Raw genomic sequence first — 24,269 nt, forward strand, 5'->3', positions numbered from 1 at the left:
TGTTGACTTCCAAGACGATTGAAATGTTTAGATGATTGCAAATAACTTTGTCCCACATAAAAAGAATCCGACACTGTAATTACCGCAACCAAAACAAGAACTTTATTATGGTACACTACAATTTAAGTGGCATCCTCGCATTAGAATTCATGTACCAGTAATATAGTTGAAAGGAAAAAAAGCAAAAGATTGTCGAGAAGAAAAAAGTTACAAGCATCTAGGTTCTTTTCATCTTTCGCATCTCGAAATGGACCAGTCCAGGCACCAGCATCACGATCTGCGGCACCATAGCAAACTTGACAAAAAATAGCGTGTAGTAGAACACCGGTGGCCTCAGCGGCAACGGCGCACTGTACACCAAGTACAGAGCCATGGACGACAGCACCATGGACATGACCCGCGGCTTCTTGGGCAGCGTCGGCCAGCCACCGGGCTTCCAGTACTGGGCCAGGCCAAGACCCAGCAGGACCCCGCAGTCCCGGGCCAGTGAGCTGAACGGGGCCACGTCGGGCCGAACCCACTCGGAGTGGCTGCACCACTTCTTCGCCAATGCCAAGGACCTACAAGGTGAAGGAGATTTTATTTCTTTATGTAGCTTCTATTTAATACCCGACCCAAGAAGGGGTTTAAAGCAAAAAAAAGCCCAAAACTACAATACCGTATAATAATAAAAATACCGTTAAAGGACTGCATTTTTTTTTTTTTTTAATTTACGTTTTGCATTTTCAGCAGATTTTTGGAGCACGTAAAAAAATTAATTACCCACTGCTTCTCTCAAGCACTATTGCGCAAAGGCACAAATCTGACAAATGTTGATAAGTTAATTATATCCCTTGCACAAGAGCAGTTATTTGTTATGTCACTATATTCTCATGTCAGTTTTGAGCAATTGTTTTGCAATCAAAAACCAACAGGTTATACCAGGAGGGGTCGACGCCAATCAACTTTAGCCCAGCGTTTAATATCAGCGTTCCGAGCAGCAAGGCCACAGCGACGCTGACGAAGAAGCGGAATGGCCGCCTTTCTGGCACCCTGTGGTTCAGGTACATTCCTACAACAAGACCTTAAGGAAAAATTAGACAATGTTTGTCAGGTTACACACATTAAATAAAGTCAGCGTAGTGTTTGTTATATCAGTTTGACACACCCCAAAAAATGTTTTTCTATGTTAAACAATTGAAAGGCAAACAGACCTGCAATGGAACCGGTTACCACCTGATGTGGAAAGTGGGCTAAGACAAACACTCTGGAGATGCCAACGACCACCAGCAATAACCCGTAGAGTACGTAAGGTATGTAGGTCACTGGTATGCTGAAATGCAAAAACAATAATACATGAGTAAAGAAATCAAGTTATGCAGATGTGAAAAGTCCACAGGCAGTTTTTTTTTTGAGGATTTTTGTTTTTAACAAAGCTAACTGTGATTTTGTAAAAATGTAGGTCCACGGTTCTCTCTCACCTTTTTTTGGTTTTCTTTTGGGAGAACCGTTTGGTCATTAGTTCACCTGGTAAAACCGGTTTAATCGGATTATGTTTTGTAACGGAGTTGAGCAACTCACCTGTAATTACGGCGGTACAAGAACGAGCGCAGGGAGGACGCCACCACCCACCAGACCGCCGCAGTGACCATGGCGTGTCCCGATGGACTGCCTGATGAGGGGTTACACATTCAAAAAGGGTTAAGAATCGCATGAAGAGTTACAACACAGTAGAAAAGGTTCTTCTCACCAGGGCCATTTTCACATGTGGAGGAGTACTGCTGCACCTTGGGCAACTTGTTGGAAAACATTTGGGATTCGCCAATCCACCAGAATGGCCTTTCACCAAAAAGCACACTAGAAATTACATCGAACAAAAAAAAAAATCATTGAGGTTGTGGGTGAGCCACAATGTAGTAAAATTCCATCCTTAAATTGCAAGTCTTATTTTCATCCTCATCAATTGAGAGTTGTAGTTTATTTTATTACACTGTTAATTGTTTCATATTTGTTTCACGATGCACAAAAATGGAGATACTGGTCGATCATGTCATACTGTGGTGTAACAATTGATTGCTTTTACTGTCACTTTACGAGATTAGCATAAGTAATTAAAAATGGATTTTTAAATCAGAAAAAAAAGTATTTTTTTGACATAACTTCTCGTGGGCCATTGCACACTGGTTGAGAATCACAATACCAATGTTTTTTTTTTAAAAATCTTGCTTTTGACAAAGTGTGTTCTATATATTTAAAAAATATATAAAAATCCTACTAAAGACAAAAGAATCATTTATAAATAATACCTATCGAGCGTCATTTTTTTTAAATCTAGCTTTCGACAAATATATTCCATATATTCAAAAAATATAAAACTACTACTAAAGACAAAAGAAATATTTAAAAAGAATACTTAAAAAATACCATTTGAGCATCAAGTTGAGCCATTCTGTCACCGCGGCCACCCACAACACCGCGATGCCCGTCCGCCGGCAGAAAAAGTATGCGCAGGGGAAGACGAACAGGAAGGCCGGCTTAGGGCCGCCGGCGTGGGTAATGAGCAGCCAAAGTTTCTCCAAGCCCTTCGTCCTGTACTGGAGGCTTTCGGCCATCCATATTCCGTAGGTGTGGATGGAATCCATCACTGGTGGTTTATGTGACTATCGCGATGAATGGGGCGGTTTAAGAAGAAGGCGAACGTTCGCCTCTCGTCCACTAGAGTTCGCTCTCACATGAATGTAACACCACGTGAAACGTCACACTTTTCATCGTGTACACGAGTTACTATAACGGCGTTCATTACAAAGAACGTGTAGCGGACGAGTAGCCGTGTGACGTTATGACTTATTTCATATTTGTTTTACCGTAATGTTGCGTCGGGGGGGGGGGGATGCTGGGCGGCGTACGACGTGACTCACGACACACGCCCCGCCTACGTCATCACGTCGCGCTACGTAAGGCATGCGCTCCGGTTAGCTCGCGGAGAAGATGGCGGCTCCTGGACCGGGGGAGTATTTCAGCGTCGGGAGCCATGTCTCTTGCCTCACCTGCCTGGGCCAGCGGCTGCAAGGGGAGGTGGTCGCCTTTGACTACCAGTCCAAGATGTTGACTCTGAGTATCCTTTTGGTTTGAGAGCCAGGCGGCCTTTGGCCGGTTGGCCGGGCCCCGCTACGAGGGCCCGTCGGCTCGCCGAAATATGTCAAATAGTGCTCCGCGCTGGCGTAATTGGCGCTAGCTGGCTTCAACAACGCCTATGTGCGTTTCAAAGGCACGACTCCGGACGCTGTTGCACGCGTGTGCGTTCGTGGGAATCGGGACGCGTCGCCGGACGCGTCGTCGTGCCCGCTGCGGCCAGTAGAAGTGTTTTGAATCTGCTCATTGTGTTGCCCGTGCTCGACATGGATCACTATCTGGCATGGCAACGTCAGGCATCATGGCTGTGTGCGCAAACTGAGGCTAGCTAAGAAGCTAACGCAACCGGCTACCTGTATGTTACAATTTGACCGCGGTCGCGCATGTTTACGTGGAGGCTACGTGCAAATATGAGGCGTGTTTGGGGTCGCGGGCTCCCCGTGTGCCCCCCCCCATTCCCCTCCACGCCACAATGAGGGGCTGTGCCGCACGGCTAACATGCTAGCTAAGGCTCGGCCAAGCTCTCACTTGCGTTTCCGCTGTACGAGGTTTGTTAAAGTTACCCACGTGTAAGGTTGCGCCTCTTTAAGTCAAGTCGTCTTTCCAACAAAAATGCTGACAATTGTTGCAGTTAAGAGAGACACATTGTTTGATGGTAGGCCTTCTGTTAGCCGCTAGCTCCATGTTGAGCCATTCTGCAGCCCCTTGTGGGTGGGTGATTCTACAAGTGGCGTGCGTCCACTGCACCCTCATCCTTGATACAATCGTTTTAGTCTTCTAAAAATGAGTATAATTGTCACTTTTCATTGACGTTTGTGCATCCTTGCGAAAAGTATCCGGTTTACGTTGTGTCATTGAAAGCATCAGGTGTATGCAAAGTCAAACTAACCCAAGTCACTTGTGTGTATTTAAATCACCATGCCACAGAGTGGTCATTCAAGGTCACAGTTGTTATATACCAACAAAGACAGGCTATTTGATACTAGGTTGCACAGAAAAGACTGATCCAAAAATATTTATCATTGGAGTCTGGAAAAAGTGTTACTTTGTCAATCGGGTGCATCCGCTGGCGCCAGTGGTACGGAAAGTATGCCTTCAAGCTAGGAAAAAAAAGAGGAATGAAAAAAACTACTTTGCAGCACTTCTTCAGGAAAAGGAGTCGGGCAAATATTGTCGGATTAATAGACAACCCTTTTAGAGTTTTGGGTAAACAAGCCCAAACATCCACTTTGATGCCTTTCTGTGCATGTTGGAGAATAGCTTGTGCACAAATAACTGAAACGGAACAATTGGACATGTTCAAAATTTTAGACAAGCTCAAATTAAGTTTGCCTCCTTTTGTTGCCATGCTCCTTGACCTGCCATCTCCAGAATGTGCTTCCTCTAGCGGCAAGCCCAACCTCAGCGACGTCGCCCTGATCAACTTAGCCTACGTTTCCGAAGTGGACATCATCACTGACCGCACTGAGACTCCGCCCCCTCTAGCATCGCTGAATGTCAGCAAGGTCGGTGTGACGGCGACCAGTCATCTTACACATGGGATGTTGTATGTTATTACATCCCAGTTTTTGATATTTTTTCTCCTTCTCTGCAGCTTGCCAACCGAGCAAAGACAGAAAAAGAGGACAAGCTGTCCCAAGCCTATGCAATCAGCGCTGGGGTGTCTGTTGAGGGCCAGCAGCTATTCCAGACTATTCACAAAACGTAAGCACGGCTATTTCGCCTTCGTTTGTTGTCCTCCATTTTGTCGGCTCAACGCTGTCATCTTTGCGTGCGTAGCATCAAAGAGTGTAAATGGCAGGAGAAGAACATAATCGTGATGGACGACGTCGTCATCTCGCCGCCTTACCAGGTGGACAACTGCAAAGGCAAAGAGGGAAGCGCTTTAAGTCATGTACGCAAAATAGTGAGTACATTTTTATCTTGAAGAAGAGTTTTGCTTGTATTGTTTACATTTGAACAGTCACAGTCTGATTGGCTCCTTCAATGTTGTGTGAGTGACTTTGAAAACCAGTCCACTCTATTTTGGAATAAGATTTGTTTGGAATGGTAGAACTATTAGCAGCCTCGCCTGAATAAAGTTGTAATAGAGTTGTTCTTCCTCTTCGGAGAATGTCTGTATGATATAACTTTTACTATTTTAAATCAGGGTTGGGCAAATGTTTGTGCTGAACAGACTACAAGCGCCTGATTATTATTTTTTTTTAAATATGAATGCACAAAAGTCAATTTTACCAATTTTTATGAAATGTAAAAAAAAAAAAAAGTAATTGTAAAAGGATTTTACTGTTTGAAATTGCCTCCTAAATTGTTGAATGGAATAAATGACAACAATACTGCACTACTGTGAAGAATCGAATATGATTATACCCACCCCTGCTCGAAATACAACACAAGTGAGACCCAGCCGGCGTCTATTTTGTTTCATAATAATACTCCGTATTATTTATAATTATATTTGTACCTGCAGCTTGAAAGCAAAGCAAAAAGTACGGCTGCATTCAGTAAACAGGGCGGTGGGTCATTGCTGGCAGCTTCTCAAAATTTCCCACGCTTTTTTTTTATCCTTACTTGTGACAATCCACTTCTTCCTTGGCAATCGCACCATGCTTGTGGTTCCGTTAAAAACAAAAAAAAACTCATAGTATACTGCATGTGGGGCCTCAAAAGTCAATACAGTGGACATCTGCTTATTGCGGGGGATAGGGGCCATTCTGCGAATCATGTCATTCATACCCACGCCTCCCCCCTCCCCTCGTGTGCTCCTGCGCAGGTGGAGAAACATTTTAGAGATGTGGAAAGTCAGAAGTCCGTGCAGCGTTCACAAGCACAGCAAACACAGAAGGACTCAACTTTATCTTCTTGAGGCGCCGCCGCGGGGAGGCCGGGCGGCGGCGGCAGCAGAGGAGGCGGTGGGGGGGAGGGGGCTGGAGTCCCGGGGCGGGCACCGCCGCCGTTCCCGCTGCCGCCGCCAAACCGAGTCGGCATTCCTTGTCCTGAGCGCGGGCGTCCGCTACGAGGCGGTGCGCTGAGGTTCCTTCCTGGATCATGAAGACGATAAAAAGAAAAAAACTTAATGAAAAAAAAAAAGAGAAAAAAGAGAGAGGAAAGATGAAATCTTAAATTAGACTTTATAAAAGAATAATTTAATCCTGAACCATAAAGCCACCATAGTTTCCTTGACTAACTTGAACCCTGCCTCCTGCTCCTCCCTCACTCGCCTCCCGTTCTTCCTTCCTTCCTTCCTTCCTTCCTTCCTTCCTTCCTTCCTTCCTTCCTTCCTTCCTTCCTTCCTTCCTTCCTTCCTTCCTTCCTACCCTGTCTTCGCCTTCAGTTCCATTTCAGAAAAGACAAAAACTAGCGCAGTCAGAAAGGCTTGTTAGCTTTATTTTCTGTCATCTTTTTTGTTTTGTTTTCTTTCTTTTGCCCGTCTCCCATGTTCTACTGTCTGTATTTTCTGTATTTTAAAACAAAATGTGACTTGAAACGCCACACTTTAAAGGACATTTTCTAAAATAAACGTAACAAAAATTCTGACTGTATATTTCAGCCACTTTTTGAAAAGCTGAGGGTTTTTATTGTGTCTATTTCACTCTTTACAAGACATACTTAAATTTAAACACGACAAGAATTAGCCCACGATAGAATCGCTCAGTCTTCTCAAAATTTTTTCCTTAGGTTTTCAATATTTATTTTTCAATTTGGTGTGGCCTAAATTTATTAATCTTTGTTAGTGGGAATGTGTGACTTACCCTACATTTAAAGTGATCTAACCTATGTGTAAATAGTGACACAAAAAAATTATTTTATTTTACAAAATGAAGAGAAATCTAGTTTTAGTTGATTAATTCCTACTGAGGTTTGTTAGCTTCAAATGTCACAAGTCCACACAGTGAATTTACATGATCAGGTCACTTTAATGACATAAAAATAACAATACAATTTGTAGAAAAGGACATATTTACATCCAAAGCTTGCAAAGAAAAAAAACCTGTGTTAAATAATAAAAAGGAGTGCTGTTTTCTGGCATCTTTCAGCATGGAGTTTCCCTTTCAGACTAATTGAAGCCTGAAGACGTAAGCAGACCAAGACTTCGGGAGCAGCGTGTTGACAGTTTTAAAGTCCCACAGGCGATCTCTTAACCGTCCGTCGCCAGGATGAGCATAGCGCCGAAGATTCCCATGTTGTGCCCGATGAGCTTCATCTGGTTCCAGAATTCAACTTTACGCGTGTGATGCCAGTAGCCCAGGTTGCCGTCGATGAGCAGCACGATGAGCGGGAGTGCCGTGGCGAGGACCTGCGCTGCCGTGCGCACGTAGCGACCCGACAGGAAGGCCAGAGCTAGCACGCCCAATGCCGCCGCCAGCAGCGCCAGCGCCACTTCGCCGCCTGGCAGATGGTTCAAGTAGGCCAGCCGGTCCTCCTTGCTGTGCTGCAGCGAGTACACCTTCAAGCACACAGGTACCATTTGTTTCTTTTAACAGCTGCCCACTCCCGAAGAAACACCTCGAAGAATTTTCCATATTTTTATGTATTGTAGGAGTCCCAAGATGAGTGTTAGAATAAACGTCTTACCATGCAGATGAGGTAGACACCCAGAAAGATTTGTCCAGTGGACTGCAGGGACCTGCTGCGTGCTTTCTGCCGGTACACCTCACCCGCCCCGCTGGCCAGAACCAGGAAGCTCCCGATGATGGCAAGCGCACGGGAATACATGCGTACCTGTGAAGGGGCTGGTTATTTGTCCGCTCCATTTGATGGCGTTTGACTGACAGCCGTGAAGATGCTCACCTTGAGCCAGTCGCCATAGTGAACCTGCTCGCCGATGTACGACACATAGTTGCTGATTGCCAGCTGGACGGCGGCGGCCATGGCGAACCAACGCCTCTTCACTCCGAACGACATGAAGCTGGCGCACAGCACCGCCGCCCCCATGTCCACATACAGGTACGGCACATTGATGTCTGGCTTCCTGTGGACCACAAAGTTAACTTTTTTTTTTTTTTTATCATGCCATTGATGCGTTTTATTGTAATACACTAAAGGTTGCCGTTTGATTTTAAGTAAAACATTTATTATCCTAAAATAATTTAAATCATGTTTAAATTTTGTTATAAATTTAAATGCATCTAATATAGAAAAGAGAAAAGGAAGCTTTTTTTTTTTTTTTTGCATTAATGCACAGAAGCTGGCTGAGAATGGGGCTCTGCCGTAAAGACGCACGTAATTACAGGACGCCTTTAGTACCCACATTCAAACGACACACCCAAAACCACTAGACCTAACATGAGACCCCGGAATCTATTTTATGCATTCCACCAGAAAATATACGTAAATCGTCTTTAAATCAAATTTCGACATTGCATCATAACGAATGCGAAGGGTTTAATTTTCAGCTAACCTAACCAAACACGGCTACTTTTAATAACCTCCTGTTTGTCACAATTACAATATTTTTCTTGCCTTTTGGAATCAGCTCGTTCGGCAAACAGCATCAGCATACAGAAGCAATTCCAGAATCCAAATCGGGTCAAAATAAAGGCGCCCAACTGGCTGAGAAACCTCAACAACTGCTTCCTACTCGGCGCCGCCATGTTGGCTGTTTACGACGATCGCGTCACATCGGACTACATCATTTCAAAATAAAAAACGGTTACGAGTTCGACAATAGGAACCTGTATAAATAGAGTCGGCTGGCGTCTTACTTTGAAAGTGTGCGAGAAAGGCGCCTTGCTATTGGCTTAAACATTTGAGGAAGATCCCTGACGCTGCGTCACTGCCACTTAGTGGAGAATTACAGCCACGCATCTGTTTTGGCATCTGTTGTACTTACCCACGTTAGTTAGTTAGTTAGTTAGTTAGTTAGTTAGTTAGTTAGTTAGTTAGTTAGTTAGTTAGTTAGTTAGTTAGTTAGTTAGTTAGTTAGTTAGTTAGTTAGATCTCTTTGATTTTACATACAATGAAAGCTTTATATCTAAAGACCTTGCCAAATACAAGTGGCAAAATTTATGAACTCATGCAAGCTGATTTGAACAATAAGAGTTGTGAGATTTTTATAGGTATAGATAAAACATGATTCCTCATGATCTAGGATTGCTTTGCTACCTCAGGGCCTGGACTGAAGAAGAATCTAAGGTCATCTGGCTGGCCAACGAAGCCCAATCGAAAGCACAGAAGTAAATCAACAACTGAATGGCTACAACAAAAGAAAATGATCCATTTGAAGGGGAAGTCAGTCTTGTCATCACCCTTGATTGAGATGCGGCCTTACGATTCCTGATTATTTAATCCAATCACGGCGGATTGGTGACATCAGGTGATCAGATGAGCCGGGATGAAGAGCCTTAGGACAGGACGAGTCAGTCAGTTGGTGCGAAGACCGTTCATGAGCTCTTACTAGGATACTTTTCTCTTTGCTTGTTGGGGATCCCCGTCATTCCACAGGTACATTTTCATAATTTTCTATTCAAATGGATGGTGTTGTATTGGGAATGTTTGGATTGAGGATGGTTGGTTTCTCTCTTCAGCCAGGATGGCTCGGGATATGTCTGATAAGGAGATCCTGAAAATGGAATTGGAGCAGCTGAAGAAAGAAGTGAGCACAGCGAGGACACCAGTATGTTTTTATTTTATTTTATTTTGTTGGTTCAATTACACTGCACCCCAAATATTCCCAATCCAATATTTTACTTCTTTTCCAGGTGAGTGCAAACTGCACAGAGACAATCACCTTTGTGGAGGCACTGCTTCCCAACGACCCCCTCATCAAGGGCGTCCCAGATGACAAAAATCCTTACAAGGGAGACAAAGGTGGCTGTATAGTCACATAGCATGGGTCCGGAATTTTCTACCCATATCTGACAGAATTCCCGCAGACGCAATGTACAGCACGGTAGCAAGACAAGATATATAAAGTGTGGCCATTTGTAATTAAATGCAACTAGCTTAAAGAAAAATGAGTTGTGGCTGGTATTTTTTTAAATCTCTTGTATTACATGATGTCATTTTCCTGCTCATAACACCCAAAGACGGTTAAGTTCTTTAGTCAAACTCTTAATAGGATTTACTTGCCTCTGGCAGTGTCACAGCATCACTTCCTGCTTCTCTCTGAAGCCTCTCTTCATCCAATTAGCATTTATCCAGGTCAGGAAGCAGCTTGTGACTGGGTCAAATATTAAAAGTAGGCAATACATCTATTCATTCTATACTTGACAGTTGTTCTTCTCAGTGCTCATGCTGCAGGGGAAAAATTACTCAGTAACCATGTGAATTGATGGTGGGCGGATGTTTTGAATGGCTATGTCGCCCTCTTGTGGTGAATGTGAGAAGCAAATGATTAAGCCAATATAAATATTCACCATGATGATGGCGACAATGTGGGGCCTGAAGATTATGCGATGTTCTGTCTTTCAATTCACTCTGATTTATGTGGCGTGAAATTGACGCAACCATTTTCACGGTAAGCCAAAGCAGTCATCATGAGAGGCCGCTGGATGGCGCTAGTGTGCAAACGGCGGTTCACCCAGCAGGTGCAGGAGGTTATCTTCGATTGGGGACGTGACGTCAGGCATTCAGGTGAATTGAAGACCGGTGTGCACGAGAGGAGTCATCAAGTACAGGTGAAGCAAGATGGCGGGCGACAGCGCGGCATTCTATCAGGTAAGCGCACACACGAGCAAATGTTTGTCGTCCGTTGTCGTTTTTCACGACGTCTTTTTGCTTGTTGCAGGATTTTCGACCTTGGAGGACACAGGAGCGTTTGAGGTTTGAGCATAGCACGTCACAATTCACTTTCTTTTGCTTCATTCAGCACGGTGCTTGGGTTCTTTTGCCGCTAGTATTTATTAATTTTTTATTTTTTTCCCTCATGCTAGCCAGCGCGTTTGCATTCTTGCATTTTAAGTACTATAAAAGTTTTGTTTGAATGTTTTACAAATTATCTTATGAAGTTAACTGTGCATACAAAACGTTTTTTCACTCCCTTATATGAAAAAGGCCTATTGCATTTGAGTATTCCATTTTGCCAATTCATGTGGTTTTTGTCAAATCCTTGACGTTCCAAAGCCCTTCCGCCCCAAATAAAGCCATAAGTAAATGCATAAATACATAAACCATTAAATACATAAATGAATAAATGCATAGATAAATAAATACATGAAAACACCAATAAATATATACCCAAAATAGATGGCCAATACAAACTTTTGCAAGCACTCCGGTGTCCGGTCGGAAGGGATGCATCTTTTTTCGGTCCCCTAAACTCAACTCGTGGACGGCAAACTTGGATCATCTGTCTAATGTGAGGTAAATTGAGCGCAGATAAAAAATATGTCCCTCCTTATTCCCCTCCTTATTCTGTATGTCATGGCCCCTCTAGTTAGTATCTGTAATTAAGTTTAAAAGAACATGTCGAGTTTAAAATGGCATTACTAATTATTTCAGATGATTTTATTATACAGATGAAAATACACCCCTCCTAATTCTGTATGTAATAGTAGTAATGGCCACTCTAGTTAGTATCTGTAATTGAATAAATATTAACGTGCCGAGTTAAAAATGTTATTTCATATGATTTCTGTTTATTTTATTGTTTTTGTAGACTTGAAAATGAACATGCAGTTCTTCTACCCAAAGTCAGCAGCAATGGCCCTCTAAACCGGTGATGAGAAACGGGCTCCGTAACAGGTGAAAATAAGTTTGTGTCGACATTTAGAAACCTAATACGTGTACAAATGATGTTCCCAGCACAGGCTTAATGGCGCACGTGTGTTTTGCAGGCTGGAAGAGGAGCCAAAGGGGATGTGGATAAAGGACTAGTTTTGAAGGCTGGAAGAGGAGCCAAAGGGGATGTGGAAATGGAACGCTTTTGCAGACTGGCATAGGAGCCAAAGGGGATCTGGAAAGGGAACAGTTCTACTCAAAGTCAAGAATCAAGCAGGATGCCAGTGTGGAAATGTCATGTGTGACCAGGAGGGGGCAGTGTTTGGCTGTGGTTGCCTTTGGTTATGGGTGCACGCCGGAAAGGTTGCCTTGAAATGAGGGCAGGTTTTTGGGGGTCTGATGGTTGGACTTGCTTAAGAGGTGCGCTGTGGTTGTGCTTGAGGTTGTGGCTTGTCTGGATCCAGAGCAGCTTTGTCTTGTGCGAGGATAGCGGTTGAAAGCCGGCCGGCGCATTGGAGGCTTTGGGGGAGGCCCTTTGAGACGTGACTGTGATTTTGGGCAATAGAAATGACTTGACTCGGTCCGTCACAGCGATCCACACAACCAAATCCTTGTCGTGTTTCACCCCTTTTATGTTTCAGGTTTTGTGGACGAACCAGCTTGGGTACCACAAGCAGAAGCCCAATCTTGCTATAAGAGCAACGTTGTCTCGTGCTAGGATTGCCATTGATGGCGCATTGTAACCTTTGGGGGAGGACGGTGTCACGTTGATGGACACAAACAAAACTTTGATGTGGAGCCGAATGTCTAATTTCGCAATATGACTTGTTGACCATTGTAACATTTTGTCTTTTCTAACCTACCACTGTCGTATTTGCGTTCTTTGTTCTCCCTACAGTGTAGGGTGATGTTGGAGCGAGCCGGTTAACAAGCTGCTGGAAACACAGAATTTTGACGTGGAGCCAAATGTCCAATTTTGCAATATGACTAACTGTAACATTGTCTTTTTCCTAATCTACTACCACTGCCGTACTTGCGTTCGTTGTTCTCCCCTCAGTGTAGGGCGGCATTGGAGGGAGCCGGTCCACGAGGTGCTGGAAACACAAACAAAAGTTTGATGTGAAGGATGTTCAATTTTGCAATCTGACTTGTAACATTTTGTCGTTTTCTAACCTACCACTGTCGTACTTGCGTTCTTGTTCTCCCCTCGGTGTAGGGCGGTGTTGGAGCAACCTGGTCCGAATGTCCAATTTTGCAATGTAATTTGTAACATTGTCATTTTCTAACCTACCACTGTTCTTGCGTTCTTTGGTCTCCCCTCAGTGTAGGGCAGCGTTGGAGCGAGCTGGTCCCGAATGTCCAATTTTGCAATGTAATTTGTAACATTGTCATTTTCTAACCTACCACTGTTCTTGCGTTCTTTGGTCTCCCCTCAGTGTAGGGCGGCGTTGGAGCGAGTTGGTCCTGAATGTCCAATTTTGCAATGTTATTTGTAACATTTTTGTCTTTTTCTAACCTACTACCACTGTCATACTTGCGTTCTTGTTCGCCCCTCGGTGTAGGGCGGCGTTGGAGCGAGCTGGTCCCGAATGTCCAATTTTGCAATGTCATTTGTAACATTTTGTGTTTTTCCTAACCTACCACTGTGGTACTTGGTTCTTTGTTCTCCCCTCAGTGTAGGGCAGCGTTGGAGCGAGTTGGTCCTGAATGTCCAATTTTGCAATGTTATTTGTAACATTTTTGTCTTTTTCTAACCTACTACCACTGTCATACTTGCGTTCTTGTTCGCCCCTCGGTGTAGGGTGGCGTTGGAGCGAGCTGGTCCGAATGTCCAATTTTGCCATGTCATTTGTAACATTGTCATTTTCTAACCTACCACTGTTCTTGCGTTCTTTGGTCTCCCCTCAGTGTAGGGCAGTGTTGGAGCGAGCTGGTCCCGAATGTCCAATTTTGCAATGTTATTTGTAACAGTTGTCTTTTTCTAACCTGTCATACTCGCGTTCTTTGTTCTCCCCTCAGTGTAGGGCAGCGTTGGAGCGAGCTGGTCCCGAATGTCCAATTTTGCAATGTAATTTGTAACATTTTGTTTTTCTAACCTACCACTGTGGTACTTGGTTCTTTGTTCTCCCCTCAGTGTAGGACTGCGTGGGAGCGAGCTGTTCAGTGAGGAACCACCGGTCGAGAGTGCTCAAGACATAATGACGCAAGCAGCGCACAACTCATTGCATGTTCTGCCTTTTGCAGACTGGACGCAAAAGGGGGGACGCACGGCCGGACCCGGCGACGGTAACCAAGAGTAGCTAGCCGCTGTGATCTGGTAAGCAAGTGACCTCCAACTTTGGGTGCTCTTTGAGTTTGACATTGTCTGTCTGCAGATGGCGACCAGGATACCACACAATGTGATCCGAGGTGGACTGCTTGGCCGGGTGGCATCACTCTGCAGCCAGGTTCTGAGGGAGACCCGCTTCCCTGGAGACGTCGACCTGCGCAGCGTCAGTGCGTGAAATGGAGTTTTTCTTTTTCAATTCACACCAGTGGTGTCCGAATGTTTGTTTGAGGGCCTCGTACTGAAACAAATTCAAAATTCTTTGACAAATTAGTTAAAGATTCTAATCAATCATGAGATTTTGCTATTAAGTGTTAAAATGTTGTGCTACTGCTACAAAACGGTGTTAATTTTGAAAGTCAATCATGAGGTGTCTTGGTAAATCTAACACTGCAAAAATGAGGCTAAACTTGTGTGTTGAGTGAAATTTTGAAAAGAAGATTTGACTTGTAAACAGCGTAACTTAATATTCTGACGCCCTTGAGCAGTCGAATTTTGGCGCTCCCCTCGTGGCCCGTGTCCAATGGCCTTTTGTCACAGAGCCCCCATGCCGCAGTTCGGACACCAATGGTGAAGTGTGTGTGTAAGGCTGCACGTGTATTGGAAAACTGCCACATGGCGGTATACGTTAACGGCATGCACTTTAAGAAACGAAAGATTTTCTTTGTCATGTGGCCTAATGAAATAAGCTCTGTGTTTTCTTGCCAAATTATTTTAGAAGAGAAGTCACTGATCCAAGTTAACATCTAACTGATCTCATTCAGTTCAAAAAATTCATTTCCATCCCAAGTTTTTGCATAACTTTGCACAATGCAATAGTCTGGCCCAATCCTGCCATATCACTCATTTTTCAATATGTTGTGCAGCCTTGATTGAGTGCAAACGCGCAGCGGCGGCGCAAGCGAGACTTTGGTGCTTGTGTCTTGCAAGGTGGAAGAGAAGCTGCACAAAACAGCCAGCGGATGGAGGTCACTAGACCTGGGATTGCCGAGCAAAGGAAGAAATCACCCCAAGAAAAGCAGTTGCCATGTGATGAAGAGGAAGGAGCCTGATTCATGACTGGCCAAGACCGGCCAGAGGTGACGTGGCAATCAAATGTACAAGGAGAGTGTACACACCTTTCTTTTTTTTTTTTTTTTTAAATTGCATTTCCTTATTTGTCTGTCGCAGGGCTCGCTTGCGTGGCGTTGGAGGTATGGGAGCAGTTCCTCAAATGAAGATGAGTACCATCTGCCGGTCACGGAGTACATCGACAGAAGTGAACCGCATGCAACTGAGTGCTGTCTTTTTGCAGTTGTGCGACGCAGAGGAAGAGTCCAACGAACCTTCAGCAGACCTTCGCCCGTGACGAGCGGCCTACATGAGGCGGGTGCAGATGCGGCGAGGGCGAAGCAGCCAGCATTTAGGGAGAGTATGAGTACTTTGTTTTTCCCCTTCTGCACTTGCTTTCCTTCCCTCCCTCCACTTTTTCACTGGGTGTGCACACTGTCTGCATGATGCCGCTTTTTTCTCAGTGCTGTCATTGTGCAATATTGTTTTAAAGTGTTTTTTGTTTTTTTTAAATACATGGAGTGAACTGTAAAGTTTATGCTGTAACTGTCTCTGTACCTGTATTAAATTGTGAACTGAATTCAAGTGGTCCATTTTCAACATTGGCATGTAAAGTATTGTGCAAATTTTGAGTTAAATTACAACATACAGACTGGAAATGTTTGAAACAATCTTTGATAAGACAATTGCAAAATTAGTCTCAAACAAATTAGTTCAAATAAGTAATATAAAACGTGCAGTGTCAGGCATTTCTTTTTACAGTGTAAAGAAATGCTGTATGCTTTCAAAATTGTTGACAAAAGCCACGTAGCCTGACACACAAATGCAAATGACAAGCTGTTGAGTGAGCAGCAAACCAGACTGCGTTGCGACCAATGAAATTAATCTTTGGTAAACCATTTTGCAACCCTGCCATGAAATGGCCACTGAATTCAGAATCTTGCTCAATGAAGGTGCATTTCTTTTTGTACGAGAAAAGCCTTTATTTTCAAGTCCGAACCTTTTTTTTTTTGCGGTTGAATCGTCGTGGGTGCTTTTGTGAATAAAGTTGACTTTGGTGTCTTCCTGTGGATGGCCTTTGTAAATAAAGCCAACTTTGTTGTGTCAGTCATTCATGATGCAGTTGATTCTGCATCTCTTGAAACTTAAACTTATTACACGTTTTGTTGCAGGTGTCTTCATTTGCAGTCGGACTCCGAAGGCTTGTTGCTATACAGTGGAGACGGAACCTAAAGTGAAATTTTAAACATTACATGCAACTTCTAGCATCTTGGCCTTCAATTCAAAGCACTCGTTGCATGTTGCTTAACAACACTGCCAACCTTGGTACCAGTACTGCATAATACCGTCCAGTTCAACGTTAAGCCTGCACAAACGTGAGTGAAGGCCACACCGCAACCTGCTTAGGTGGTATGCAAGTGAGCCAGAGAGCTACTCATTACCGGCGTCTTTATTAAATTGTCCTTCTCAGACAGGTTAGATGAATTCCAAGTGCTGCCATCTAGTGGCGGCAAATTTCTCCCGTCTGACGCACCATTTAACTGTATGCGAAAATACTTCATTTTTAACTTTCAACATGGTTAAAGATAATAGGTGCCCTAATTGGGCGGCTGGGTTAATGCGACCCATCTTTCGTAGTTTGTTTTACCCAAAGCAATCTAACATACCACATAAATACTGCCGCTGTCTCTCCAATGTGCATGTGTGTAAAACGTACAAAATAATTTGCATCATTTATAGACCACATGCTAAAAATATGACGTTCATGCAGCTGGTCTTGTAATCCACAGCTTGGTAAAGTGCTTCCGGTTGAGCATGGCCGTCCGTACTCGACCCCGAGTCTGCGGTTTGACCTACCGCCCTGTCGCGCACCAAACCGCGCGGCCATCAGTGATTTTTATATATATATATATATATATATATATATATATATATATGCATACACATATACACACACACACACATCCACCTATGGCTCTATATGTCCTCAGCGCTGTAACGTTTTGTGCCGGTACGTACACTATATGAAATAAATGACGGGATTGTTTTCACCTCATTTAATATGCATCAAGCATACGAGCTGGTGTTTTAGAACAGCCTAAACTAGTAGGTCACAAAAAAGATTTAAAAAAAAAAAAAAAAACTTGCTAAAATTCTAAAATGTTAATTGTCTTTTTTCTGTTGAGAGAAGCGTCCAATGAAATGTGGTTAATACCATTGGGGGAGAGAGATTTGATTAGCGTTAGTACATGCATGGTCAGTGCAATTGTCGGTCAGTACAGCGTTTACACAGGGCAGTGCATGGGTTAGTGCATTCATGGTTATCACACGGCAGAACATTTTGCGGCGGCGGGGAGTCGAACCCTGGGTCTCAGGTGTTCTAGCGCAGCGATCGAGCCACTCGCCCAGCGTGGCGAGCTCGGCGGTCACCCCGCTTTTTCTTCGAGTCATTCTTATCCGTTCAGTATTTCGTTCCGCGCGCGTTGGGTAAGTACAAAAGAGTGCAAACGGCCGCCAGCTGCCAGGTCGAAATAGCCGACTGGTCTATGACACGGCCTCTTGCCCCGAAAGAACCTGGTTCGATCCCAGGCATGAGCACATACTTGACGGTGCTTTTGCAATTGGAACCTCGCCTACTATAAGTGTACGCATATGCAAATAAAATTGCATATGCAAGTATTTATGTGTAAAGAGACAAGGAGGCCCCGCCCCCCGAGTGGGCGGGGCCACCCACCGGACCACGCCCACTGGCCCCGCCCCCGGAGGCTGCAAGCCACGCCCCCTACCCTAGCGTAATTAACTAGGGTAGGGGGCGGGGCGAAGCCCCGCCCCCTACCCTAGCATAATTAACTAGGGTAGGGGGCGGGGCGAAGCCCCGCCCCCTACCCTAGTGTAATTAAAAGTGAATAGAAATCTAGTAGTGTAGGGGGCGGGGCTTCGCCCCGCCCCCTACCCTAGCATAATTAACTAGGGTAGGGGGCGGGGCGAAGCCCCGCCCCCTACCCTAGTGTAATTAAAAGTGAATAGAAATCTAGTAGTGTAGGGGGCGGGGCTTCGCCCCGCCCCCTACACTACTAGATTTCTATTCACTTTTAATGTAAATGAAAACATTAATATATATATATATATATAAAATGTATATATATATATATTAATGTTTTATATATATATAAAATGTATATATATTAATGTTTTCATTTACATTAAAAGTGAATAGAAATCTAGTAGTGTAGGGGGCGGGGCTTCGCCCCGCCCCCTACACTACTAGATTTCTATTCACTTTTAATTACACTAGGGTAGGGGGCGGGGCTTCGCCCCGCCCCCTACCCTAGTTAATTATGCTAGGGTAGGGGGCGGGGCTTCGCCCCGCCCCCTACCCTAGTTAATTACGCTAGGGTAGGGGGCGTGGCTTGCAGCCTCCGGGGGCGGGGCCAGTGGGCGTGGTCCGGTGGGTGGCCCCGCCCACTCGGGGGGCGGGGCCTCCTTGTCTCTTTACACATAAATACTTGCATATGCAATTTTATTTGCATATGCGTACACTTATAGTAGGCGAGGTTCCAATTGCAAAAGCACCGTCAAGTATGTGCTCATGCCTGGGATCGAACCAGGTTCTTTCGGGGCAAGAGGCCGTGTCATAGACCAGTCGGCTATTTCGACCTGGCAGCTGGCGGCCGTTTGCACTCTTTTGTACTTACCCAACGCGCGCGGAACGAAATACTGAACGGATAAGAATGACTCGAAGAAAAAGCGGGGTGACCGCCGAGCTCGCCACGCTGGGCGAGTGGCTCGATCGCTGCGCTAGAACACCTGAGACCCAGGGTTCGACTCCCCGCCGCCGCAAAATGTTCTGCCGTGTGATAACCATGAATGCACTAACCCATGCACTGCCCTGTGTAAACGCTGTACTGACCGACAATTGCACTGACCATGCATGTACTAACGCTAATCAAATCTCTCTCCCCCAATGGTATTAACCACATTTCATTGGACGCTTCTCTCAACAGAAAAAAGACAATTAACATTTTAGAATTTTAGCAAGTTTTTTTTTTTTTTTTTTAAATCTTTTTTGTGACCTACTAGTTTAGGCTGTTCTAAAACACCAGCTCGTATGCTTGATGCATATTAAATGAGGTGAAAACAATCCCGTCATTTATTTCATATAGTGTACGTACCGGCACAAAACGTTACAGCGCTGAGGACATATAGAGCCATAGGTGGATGTGTGTGTGTGTGTATATGTGTATGCATATATATATATATATATATATATATATATATATATATATATATATATAAAAATCACTGATGGCCGCGCGGTTTGGTGCGCGACAGGGCGGTAGGTCAAACCGCAGACTCGGGGTCGAGTACGGACGGCCATGCTCAACCGGAAGCACTTTACCAAGCTGTGGATTACAAGACCAGCTGCATGAACGTCATATTTTTAGCATGTGGTCTATAAATGATGCAAATTATTTTGTACGTTTTACACACATGCACATTGGAGAGACAGCGGCAGTATTTATGTGGTATGTTAGATTGCTTTGGGTAAAACAAACTACGAAAGATGGGTCGCATTAACCCAGCCGCCCAATTAGGGCACCTATTATCTTTAACCATGTTGAAAGTTAAAAATGAAGTATTTTCGCATACAGTTAAATGGTGCGTCAGACGGGACAAACTGTCCGCCACTAGATGGCAGCACTTGGAATTCATCTAACCTGTCTGAATAGGACAATTTAATAAAGACGCCAGTAATGAGTAGCTCTCTGGCTCACTTGCATATCACCTAAGCAGGTTGCGGTGTGGCCTTCACTCACGTTTGTGCTGGCTTAACATTGAACTTAATGGTATTATGCAGTACTGGTACCAAGGTTGGCAGTGTTGTTAAGCAACATGCAACGAGTGCTTTGAATTGAAGGCCAAGATGCTAGAAGTTGCATGTAATGTTTAAAATTTCACTTTAGGTTCCGTCTCCACTGTATAGCAACAAGCCTTCGGAGTCCGACTGCAAATGAAGACACCTGCAACAAAACGTGTAATAAGTTTAAGTTTCAAGAGATGCAGAATCAACTGCATCATGAATGACTGACACAACAAAGTTGGCTTTATTTACAAAGGCCATCCACAGGAAGACACCAAAGTCAACTTTATTCACAAAAGCACCCACGACGATTCAACCGCAAAAAAAAAGGTTCGGACTTGAAAATAAAGGCTTTTCTCGTACAAAAAGAAATGCACCTTCATTGAGCAAGATTCTGAATTCAGTGGCCATTTCATGGCAGGGTTGCAAAATGGTTTACCAAAGATTAATTTCATTGGTCGCAACGCAGTCTGGTTTGCTGCTCACTCAACAGCTTGTCATTTGCATTTGTGTGTCAGGCTACGTGGCTTTTGTCAACAATTTTGAAAGCATACAGCATTTCTTTACACTGTAAAAAGAAATGCCTGACACTGCACGTTTTATATTACTTATTTGAACTAATTTGTTTGAGACTAATTTTGCAATTGTCTTATCAAAGATTGTTTCAAACATTTCCAGTCTGTATGTTGTAATTTAACTCAAAATTTGCACAATACTTTACATGCCAATGTTGAAAATGGACCACTTGAATTCAGTTCACAATTTAATACAGGTACAGAGACAGTTACAGCATAAACTTTACAGTTCACTCCATGTATTTAAAAAAAACAAAAAACACTTTAAAACAATATTGCACAATGACAGCACTGAGAAAAAAGCAGCATCATGCAGACAGTGTGCACACCCAGTGAAAAAGTGGAGGGAGGGAAGGAAAGCAAGTGCAGAAGGGGAAAAACAAAGTACTCATACTCTCCCTAAATGCTGGCTGCTTCGCCCTCGCCGCATCTGCACCCGCCTCATGTAGGCCGCTCGTCACGGGCGAAGGTCTGCTGAAGGTTCGTTGGACTCTTCCTCTGCGTCGCACAACTGCAAAAAGACAGCACTCAGTTGCATGCGGTTCACTTCTGTCGATGTACTCCGTGACCGGCAGATGGTACTCATCTTCATTTGAGGAACTGCTCCCATACCTCCAACGCCACGCAAGCGAGCCCTGCGACAGACAAATAAGGAAATGCGATTAAAAAAAAAAAAAAAAAGTGTGTACACTCTCCTTGTACATTTGATTGCCACGTCACCTCTGGCCGGTCTTGGCCAGTCATGAATCAGGCTCCTTCCTCTTCATCACATGGCAACTGCTTTTCTTGGGGTGATTTCTTCCTTTGCTCGGCAATCCCAGGTCTAGTGACCTCCATCCGCTGGCTGTTTTGTGCAGCTTCTCTTCCACCTTGCAAGACACAAGCACCAAAGTCTCGCTTGCGCCGCCGCTGCACGTTTGCACTCAATCAAGGCTGCACAATATATTGGAAAATCAGTGATATGGCAGGACTGGGACAGACAATTGCATTGTGCAAAGTTATGCAAAAACTTGGGCTGGAAATGAACTATTTGAACTGAATGAGATCAGTTTGATGTTAACTTTAACTTGGATCAATGACTTGTCATCTTCTAAAGTAATTTGGCAAGAAAACACGGAGCTTGTTTCATTAGCCCACATTAAAAAAAAAAATCTTTCGTTTCTTTAAGTGCATGCCAATAACGTATTGCCACCATGTGGCGGTTTTCCAATACACGTGCAGCCCTACACACACACTTCACCATTGTGTCCAAACTGCAGCATGGGGGCTCCTCGTGACATAAGGCAATTGGACACGGGCCACTAGGGGAAGCGGGTCTCCCTCAGAACCTGGCTGCAGAGTGATGCCACCCGACCAGCAGGGAAAGCGGTCCACCTCGGATCAGATTGTGTCGTGCCCCGGTCGCCATCTGCAGACACAGAAACAATGTCAGAAACTCAACAAGCACCCCAAGTTGGAGGTCACTTGCTTACTTGATCACAGCGGCTAGCTACTCTTGGTTACCGTCGCCGGGTCGGACCATGCGTACCCCTTTTGCATCCAGCCTGCAAAAAGCAGAACATGCAATGAGTTGTGCGCTGCTCGCATCATTCTGTCTTGAACTCCCTCAACCGGTGGTTCCTTGTGGACCGGCTCACTCCGACGCCGCCCTACACCGAGGGGAGAACAAAGAACGCAAGTACGACAGTGGTAGAGGTTAGAAAAAGACAAAATGTTACATTGCAAAATTGGCCATTTGGGACCAGCTCGCTCCAATGTCGCCCTGAACCGAGGGGAGAACAAACAAGTACGACAGTGGTAGGTTAGAAAAAGAATGTTACAATAGTCAACAAGTCATATCACAAAATTGGACATTCGGCTCCATGTCAAACATTTGTTTCCGGCACCTCGTGAACCAGCTCGCTCCAACGTCGCCCTACACTGAGGGGAAGAATAAAGAATGCAAGTACGACAGTGGTGGTTAGAAAAAGACAAAATGTTACAATAGTCAACAAGTCGCGTCATAAAATTGTACATTCGGCTCCACGTCAAAGTTTTGTTTGTGTTTCCGGCACCTTGTGGCTCGTTCCAACGTCGCCCTACTCTGAGGGGAGAACGGAGAACGCAAGTACGACAGTACGACAGTGGTAGGTTAGAAAAAGAAAATGTTACAACAGTCAAGTCATTTCATAAAATTGGACATTCGGCGCCACGTCACAGTTTTTATGTTTCCGGCACCTTGTGGCTCGTTCCAACGTCGCCCTACACTGAGGGGAGAACAAAGAATGCAAGTACAACAGTGGTAGGTTAGAAAGACACAAAATGTTACAGTAGTCAAGTCATATCATAAAATTGTACATTCGGCTCCACGTCAAAGTTTTGTTTGTGTTTCCGGCACCTTGTGGCTCGTTCCAACGTCGCCCTACTCTGAGGGGAGAACAAAGTACGCAAGTATGACAGCGGTAGGTTAGAAAAAGAAAACATTACAGTCAACAAGTCATTTCATAAAATTGGACATTCGGCGCCACGTCAAAGCTTTGTTTGAGTTTCCAGCACCTTGTGGACCGGCTCGTTCCAACGTCGCCCTACTCTGAGGGGAGAACAAATTATGCAAGTACGACAGTGGTAGGTTAGAAAAAGACAAAATGTTACAAGTCAGATTGCAAAATTGGACATCTTTTCACGTCAAAGTTTTGTTTGTGTTTCCGGCACCTCATGAACCAGCTCGCTCCGTCGCCCTACACTGAGGGGAAAACAAAGAACGCAAGTACAACAGTGGTAGGTTAGAAAAAGAAAATGTTACAACAGTCAACAAGTCATATCATAAAATTGGACATTCGGCACCACGTCAAAGTTTTGTTTGAGTTTCCAGCACCTCGTGAACCAGCTCGCTCCAACGTCGCCCTACACTGACGGGAAAACAAACGCAAGTACGACAGTGGTAGGTTAGAAAAAGAAAATGTTGCAGTCAACAAGTCATATCATAAAATTGGACATTCGGCGCCACGTCAAAGTTTTGTTTGTCTTTCCGGCACCTTGTGGACTGGCTCGTTCCAACGTCGCCCTACTCTGAGGGGAGACCAAAGAACGCAAGTACGACAGTGGTAGGTTACAAAAAGACAAAATGTTACAATAGTCAACAAGTCATATCACAAAATTGGACATTCGGCTCCACGTCAAGGCTTTGTTTGTGTCCATCGGCGTGACCAAGTCTCCCCCCAAAGGTTACAATGCCCCGTCCGGCTTTCAATGGCAATCCTTGCGCAAGAAAATGCTACTCTGGATCCAGACAAGCCACAACATCAACCACAGACCACCTCTTAAGCAAGTCCAACCATCAGACCCCCAAAAACACTTTGCCCTCATTTCAAGGCAACCTTTCCGACGTGCACCCATAACCAAAGCCAACCAGAGCGCAAGACTGCCCCCTCCTGGTCACATGATCACCACACGTCGACTTTTGCCTGCTGCTTGATTCTTGACTTGGGAGTAGAACTGTTCCCATTCCAGATCCCCTTTGGCTCCTCTTCCAGTCTGCAAAATTGTTCAATTTCCACATCCCCTGTCTTCTAGAAGCTTCTCAAGTTTGTATTGGTCATGTATCAACTGGCAGGGAGGAATCTATTATGGCTATTTATTTATTGGTGTTTTCATGTATTTATTTATCTATGCTTTTATTCATTTATGTATTTATTTAATGGTTTAT

The 24,269-nt window shown here is 44.4% G+C and overlaps 5 protein-coding genes across 11 annotated transcripts in view; 2 read left to right on the forward strand and 3 right to left on the reverse strand.

The window, feature by feature from the left end:
- Window positions 1–79: 79 nt before the first annotated feature.
- Window positions 80–2,796, reverse strand: g6pc3 (glucose-6-phosphatase catalytic subunit 3). Its single transcript, XM_049758327.2, has 6 exons — window positions 2,404–2,796; window positions 1,730–1,836; window positions 1,561–1,651; window positions 1,194–1,312; window positions 922–1,063; window positions 80–560 (listed from the first exon to the last, which is right to left on the reverse strand). Exons 1-6 carry the CDS (start codon window positions 2,619–2,621, stop codon window positions 218–220), a joined length of 1,020 nt encoding a protein of 339 aa, XP_049614284.1. The 5' UTR covers window positions 2,622–2,796; the 3' UTR covers window positions 80–217.
- A 128-nt stretch (window positions 2,797–2,924) lies between these two features.
- Window positions 2,925–6,653, forward strand: lsm12b (LSM12 homolog b). The gene is made up of 5 exons (XM_049758355.1): window positions 2,925–3,094; window positions 4,483–4,616; window positions 4,706–4,815; window positions 4,891–5,017; window positions 5,885–6,653. Exons 1-5 carry the CDS (start codon window positions 2,968–2,970, stop codon window positions 5,975–5,977), a joined length of 591 nt encoding a protein of 196 aa, XP_049614312.1. The 5' UTR covers window positions 2,925–2,967; the 3' UTR covers window positions 5,978–6,653.
- A 355-nt stretch (window positions 6,654–7,008) lies between these two features.
- On the reverse strand, window positions 7,009–8,751 carry tmem101 (transmembrane protein 101). Its single transcript, XM_049758354.2, has 4 exons — window positions 8,575–8,751; window positions 7,903–8,083; window positions 7,687–7,833; window positions 7,009–7,558 (listed from the first exon to the last, which is right to left on the reverse strand). The coding sequence occupies exons 1-4, from the start codon at window positions 8,703–8,705 to the stop codon at window positions 7,250–7,252; spliced, it is 768 nt and encodes a 255-aa protein (XP_049614311.1). The 5' UTR covers window positions 8,706–8,751; the 3' UTR covers window positions 7,009–7,249.
- Window positions 8,752–9,394: 643 nt separating this feature from the next.
- Window positions 9,395–15,728, forward strand: gngt2b (guanine nucleotide binding protein (G protein), gamma transducing activity polypeptide 2b). Its single transcript, XM_068649379.1, has 8 exons — window positions 9,395–9,555; window positions 9,639–9,727; window positions 9,813–10,770; window positions 10,841–10,875; window positions 11,711–11,796; window positions 11,889–14,089; window positions 14,148–15,177; window positions 15,269–15,728. Exons 2-3 carry the CDS (start codon window positions 9,644–9,646, stop codon window positions 9,939–9,941), a joined length of 213 nt encoding a protein of 70 aa, XP_068505480.1. The 5' UTR covers window positions 9,395–9,555; window positions 9,639–9,643; the 3' UTR covers window positions 9,942–10,770; window positions 10,841–10,875; window positions 11,711–11,796; window positions 11,889–14,089; window positions 14,148–15,177; window positions 15,269–15,728.
- Window positions 15,729–20,177: 4,449 nt separating this feature from the next.
- The window catches only part of fbxl15 (F-box and leucine-rich repeat protein 15), a 79,220-nt gene continuing 75,128 nt past the window's right edge, over window positions 20,178–24,269 (reverse strand). For 5 of the 7 annotated variants that reach the window (XM_049758342.2, XM_049758335.2, XM_049758330.2 and 2 more), the window contains 3 exons: window positions 22,057–22,128; window positions 21,305–21,992; window positions 20,178–21,219 (listed from right to left, as the gene is read on the reverse strand). The gene's annotated coding sequence lies outside the window, so the exon portion shown is untranslated. The remainder of the gene's footprint in view (window positions 21,220–21,304; window positions 21,993–22,056; window positions 22,129–24,269) is intronic. The other 2 variants (XM_068649500.1, XM_049758332.2) reach the window with 2 other exon arrangements.

The sequence above is a fragment of the Syngnathus scovelli genome, chromosome 21 (genome assembly GCF_024217435.2).
Source record: "Syngnathus scovelli strain Florida chromosome 21, RoL_Ssco_1.2, whole genome shotgun sequence".
NCBI lineage: Eukaryota > Metazoa > Chordata > Actinopteri > Syngnathiformes > Syngnathidae > Syngnathus > Syngnathus scovelli.

What these genes read in the sequence shown, in the direction of transcription:
- lsm12b (XM_049758355.1), top strand. Translation starts at nt 2,968, where the DNA reads ATGGCGGCTCCTGGACCGGGGGAGTATTTCAGCGTCGGGAGCCATGTC. An exon ending in TTCCAGACTATTCACAAAAC is followed by an intron (nt 4,816 to 4,890) that starts GTAAGCACGGCT and finishes TTGCGTGCGTAG; the next exon opens with CATCAAAGAGTGTAAATGGC. An exon ending in TAAGTCATGTACGCAAAATA is followed by an intron (nt 5,018 to 5,884) that starts GTGAGTACATTT and finishes GCTCCTGCGCAG; the next exon opens with GTGGAGAAACATTTTAGAGA.
- tmem101 (XM_049758354.2), bottom strand. Translation starts at nt 8,705, where the DNA reads ATGGCGGCGCCGAGTAGGAAGCAGTTGTTGAGGTTTCTCAGCCAGTTG. An exon ending in ACTATGGCGACTGGCTCAAG is followed by an intron (nt 7,834 to 7,902) that starts GTGAGCATCTTC and finishes GCCCCTTCACAG; the next exon opens with GTACGCATGTATTCCCGTGC. An exon ending in GTGTCTACCTCATCTGCATG is followed by an intron (nt 7,559 to 7,686) that starts GTAAGACGTTTA and finishes GTGTGCTTGAAG; the next exon opens with GTGTACTCGCTGCAGCACAG.
- g6pc3 (XM_049758327.2), bottom strand. Translation starts at nt 2,621, where the DNA reads ATGGATTCCATCCACACCTACGGAATATGGATGGCCGAAAGCCTCCAG. An exon ending in CTCAACTTGATGCTCAAATG is followed by an intron (nt 1,837 to 2,403) that starts GTATTTTTTAAG and finishes TGTAATTTCTAG; the next exon opens with TGTGCTTTTTGGTGAAAGGC. An exon ending in GGTAACCGGTTCCATTGCAG is followed by an intron (nt 1,064 to 1,193) that starts GTCTGTTTGCCT and finishes TTTTTCCTTAAG; the next exon opens with GTCTTGTTGTAGGAATGTAC.
- gngt2b (XM_068649379.1), top strand. Translation starts at nt 9,644, where the DNA reads ATGGCTCGGGATATGTCTGATAAGGAGATCCTGAAAATGGAATTGGAG. An exon ending in TGAGCACAGCGAGGACACCA is followed by an intron (nt 9,728 to 9,812) that starts GTATGTTTTTAT and finishes CTTCTTTTCCAG; the next exon opens with GTGAGTGCAAACTGCACAGA.